This window comes from Etheostoma spectabile, chromosome 9 (genome assembly GCF_008692095.1).
Source record: "Etheostoma spectabile isolate EspeVRDwgs_2016 chromosome 9, UIUC_Espe_1.0, whole genome shotgun sequence".
Classification (NCBI taxonomy): Eukaryota; Metazoa; Chordata; class Actinopteri; order Perciformes; family Percidae; genus Etheostoma; species Etheostoma spectabile.
In genome coordinates this window covers 5,402,510-5,407,036 of record NC_045741.1, presented here as the reverse complement: position 1 = coordinate 5,407,036, position 4,527 = coordinate 5,402,510, and the positions used below count along the sequence as shown (strand labels likewise).

The 4,527-nt window shown below is 38.5% G+C and overlaps 1 protein-coding gene across 2 annotated transcripts in view; it reads left to right on the top strand.

Moving 5' to 3' along the window:
* Nucleotides 1-4,527, top strand: part of LOC116696189 (nesprin-2) — a gene marked incomplete at its 5' end in the record, with an annotated part of 139,700 nt that overhangs the window by 43,559 nt on the left and 91,614 nt on the right. For both annotated transcript variants that reach the window (XM_032526998.1, XM_032526997.1), the window contains 1 exon segment: nt 625-791. In XM_032526998.1, the coding sequence (XP_032382889.1) occupies nt 625-791 (167 nt within the window).

Here is a 4,527-nt window from a genome sequence, read left to right as displayed (position 1 = left end):
CAGAATACCAGCTGAGATCAGTTTTTTTTTTAACCAGGGCAGCATATTTCAGATTACATTATGTGCTTAAACAGAATGCGCCTTTGAACATTGGATGAATGGTTGGTGATAATGGGTAATGTAAATATTACATTAAAGATCAACCACCCACTCAGATCAGCTGGTATTCTGTCTATAATGTAGTAGAATTTTTTTTCTATTTTCTTTCTTTTGTGTTGTCATGTATTGTTTCTGTATGCATTATAATTCCAGCAATACTACAGTATGTTTTGAATTCACATAATTTTCTCAAATCCCCCCAAAAAGTTGTCATGATTTTCTGCCTAAAGTAAAGGGTAAATCAAATTAAACATTAAATGCTACATAGAATTCTGAGTAAACAAACTTTTCATGATCACTTTCTGAAAGTTAAAAGATTTGATTGTGTTTTTTTAGAGAATGTTTCATATATTTTTCCTTATTTTAGCCGGTATAAAGCCAACCCTGTCCTTAACGTCAGACTTAATATGTTGATTTAATAAATCCTGTAGAAAAATGATTTAATAAGTATCATACACAATCACTGGTGGTTTGAAATTCTGAAGTTTCTTATTCTTTCTTCTTTGTTCTGTGTTTCTCCATCAGGACTGCATGGAGGAGATCAACCTGTTCAGTGAGAATAAAACCCATTTGAAGCAGCTCGGAGAACAACTCATCACAGCCAGCAACAAGACGAAAGAGACAGATATCAACGACAAACTGAAGGACGTCAACGACCGCTGGCAGCATCTGTTTGACCACATAGAGACCAGGTCAGAAAAGAAAAGATGGTGGCAGGAAAAAAGGAGGGGAGCATCAGGGAGAACTGTGTGCCATGTTTATGCTGCAGTAGTAGTGAACAAATTCATGAGTTTTAATGTTTTTAAGGATGTTTTTTCTAGTATTACAATTCGGTGGATGGTATTGGCATGGTCTGCTGGTTGTTTCATACTTAAATATCTGACAAATGTTAGATGCTAACAATAGCATGCTAAAACGCTACACACTAAAGGTTCTGATACAGATCAAACCCTTGTGGACCAGACCCTTGCAGCTTCATGAACTTGGGGAAAAAAATTTAAGCCTGATCATGCTACGTTAATATTAAATATGATGTGCTGAACCTCAGAATATTAGCAGCCATCAAGAGGGTTTTCCTTGCCACCATCGCACCAAGTGCTTGCTCACGGGGGGCTGCTCTTTATCACTGGGGCAGTAGTGGCGTAAAGGTTAGAGAAGAGAGCTTGTGACCAGGAGGTCGTAGGTTACAATACCCAGACCAACAAGATAAAATCTGGGTGGGGAAAGTGAAAGAGCATCGCTTGTCCCTCCCTCATTACCATCACTGAGGTGCCCTTGAGCGAGGACATTAACCGCAAAACCGCTCCAGTGCAGCTGTTCAGTGGCAGCAGATCAGACTTCTAGGTATGAATGTTTGCAACTGTGTAAATGTGATCAGGGCGTTCCTACAAAAGAGAGGCTGCCTCTCAGTGAACCTTCCCCGAAAGAATAAAGGTTAAATAAAACAATAAAAAGTGTCCTGAGATAACGTCTGTTATGATTTGACACTATGTTAGCATGCTTGAGGTGGCATTTGGCATAACATCATTCATCCTAAAGCATAGCTGAGTCTGATAAAGCACAGCTGAGACTAAATAAAGTTGAAAACCTGACAAGCTGAGTCTGAGATGTGCTAAAAAAGCAACTATATGGAGGACTTGTTTGCCTTTCTGTGTAGGAGCTATATATTTAGTCTTGTTCCATTAACACCAGTGATTTGTGTGTACCAATCTCTGCTGGCATTCTGACCAGACCATAATTTTGTAATGATGACATAACCACACCCTCTGGGAAATCTCATCTCCAATTTTTATAACCGTGGTTCATATTATAATAATATCATAAATAATAATAATATAACATTTGATTTATGGGTGCCTTTCTTATACTCAAGGACACCTTACAAGAACAAATAGTAAAAAAAAAACAAAAAAAAAACTGATGCACAACAAAGACCACACGGAATTACAAAGCCATGAACAACAACAGACAAATACTATCAAATTACACTTAGTATGCCAGTTTGAAGGGAAAGGTTTTTAAACGGGATTTGAATGTTGATATGACTCTATTGATCAACAACTGCAAGACTGTAGCAGCCCTTCTTGGAAACAGACTATGATTACTTTTGGGACTTCTCTGCCAGAGTAGTAAAGGCAGTCTTGTACTATGAACAGCTTCTCTTTCTTGTAGAGAGCGCTGACGTTACTCAGTCAACAACTTCTTCAAAACAGTGAAAACAGCTCTATATTAAAGTCAGACCGTAGGTGCTGCAGCATGATGGGTAAGGTTGGAAATCAGCCTCTTTTTATGAATGAAATTTTTGTCATCTACTTGATCTTTGACATGCTGAAAGTGCAGGCAATGTGTTGAGTTTGGGGACTTTTTTAAGGAATTTTTGTGTAGCAATGTTTAACTGCAAGATAATTGGCAGCCACTACCTCATAAATGCTTCTAAAATGTAAGAATCAATTTCCCATAAACCTGTAGATTCTTTTTTTCCTGTTATAAGGCTTTACAAACTCAGTTCAACCAGTGCACAGTGTAGTTCCACCAGGCTCCGTTGTTGGTTTCCCATCGGAGAACAGGAGCGGCCAGAGCACAGCTGCTATTCTGCGGTGGCTGCAGATTAAAATAGAAAAGCTCAGAGCCGACAGAAGATAGAGTGATATTAATAATAATCTACGAATGCAAATCTCATTCCAAAACACAGAGGAGTGGTGGCTGTTTGATGGAAGCTGCTGAAATGTTCATGCTTCAGCTTAGTGCCTCTTTACTGCTGATCTGCAGGAAGCCGCGTTCTGCAGTGTGACTGATACAAAGGTACATGTGTGCACATCTACACATAAACACTGTGAGTGAGATGAACCCATTGGCTGATCCCTTTTGGTGAATATATGGAGTTGGTCCCATTCAGTTAATTTTAATTGTATGTCCTGCTGTTTGACCCAAACCAAGTAGGTTTTCTGACCATACTTGAAAGCAAAAGGGCTGAAAAGCCGTTAGCCCTGTCTTTCTCCTGGCATCACGCAATGCACATTTTCGGACAGTCTTTCCTGGAAGGCATGCATGTTGTTGGTTGTACACATGGAAAAATGGACAAAGTATTAGTAAAGTAAAGTAGTAGTACTTGAGAAGAGAAGTTCCAACCCTGATCAGTGTCACTCTTCCAAACATCTGGCCAATCACTGCATAAAACAGATGTGATTGTTGGTATGTTGGGTTGGGAAAGTTCTGGAAATGGCTCTTTGGATCGTGGCTTTGTTTTATTAGTGTTAGGGAGCAGGAAAACATGGTACGATCCGCCAAAGTGTTGCAGACTTGGACCTTAAATACTCCTGTTTGACTTTTGGCCTTTCTGTTAAACTGATGCCATAATATGAATCTCCTGCTTTAGTTTGGAAAAGGATGTCGTCTTTTCACCCCTTAACAAAGTTGATCTAAGAAACAAGTATCATGCATTAGTGGAGGGTTTCTTCTAGGGATGAGCCGAGTACTCGGCTGAAACGAGTATCCGGTACAGATAATGCACTTTTGCCGAGAACAAGTATTATACGAGTAATACGAGTCATTATCTGTACTCGGATTGAATAAAACTCCTCAGCTTACCGTGTCTGCGTTCTGTGAAAGTCACCCCCCCCCCCCCCCCACACACACACACACACACACGCTCTGCTCACTCTCAGATCACTGAGAAGCGCTCCCTCTCCTTCTCTTCCTTCCTTCTCTCTCTCTCTCTCTCTCTCTCTCTCTCTCTCTCTCACTCAGTAAATCAGGTCCGCGGGTCTGTTTCGTTAACGTTTAGGGTTTCTTCAGCTTAAGGTTCGTTTTTAACTTAGGTTTGTAGTACTTACATAGTAACCAGTAGATTTCTGGTAAACGTGGGGTTTCAGACATGCTGCTTGGTAGAATGCTATGAGGTGCCGTTTGTAAAGCGGCTCACGCTGAAAATAACTGTAACATTTTGCCACATTTAGCTTTAAATAATGTTTAAAAAACTGGTATGAAATTTTGAGGGTCACTTTCTTGCACATTTACAACAATATTTGTCAACTTGGAGATATTTTAAATAGTTAAATCCAAATATTAAATGTTACACCTAAATGTTAAATGTTAAATCTAAATGCTGAATCTAAATCTGTTAAATCTAAATCTAAATCTAAATGTTAAATCTAAATATTAAATCTAAATGTTAAATCTAAATCTAAATCTAAATGTTAAATCTAAATCTAAATGTTAAATCTAAATCTAAATGTTCAATCTAAATCTAAATGTTAAATCTAAATGTTTTGTGTGAAACTAAATATTTAACTAATATGCAAATTAAATGCCGGTAACCGGAAGTACCAAAATAAAAGCTCGATCAGGTCAGTGTATGTTTATAGTGTCAAATAACAAATAAAAATTATCTCATCCGGGGAAACGGACTCTTGAACTTGGATAAACGTG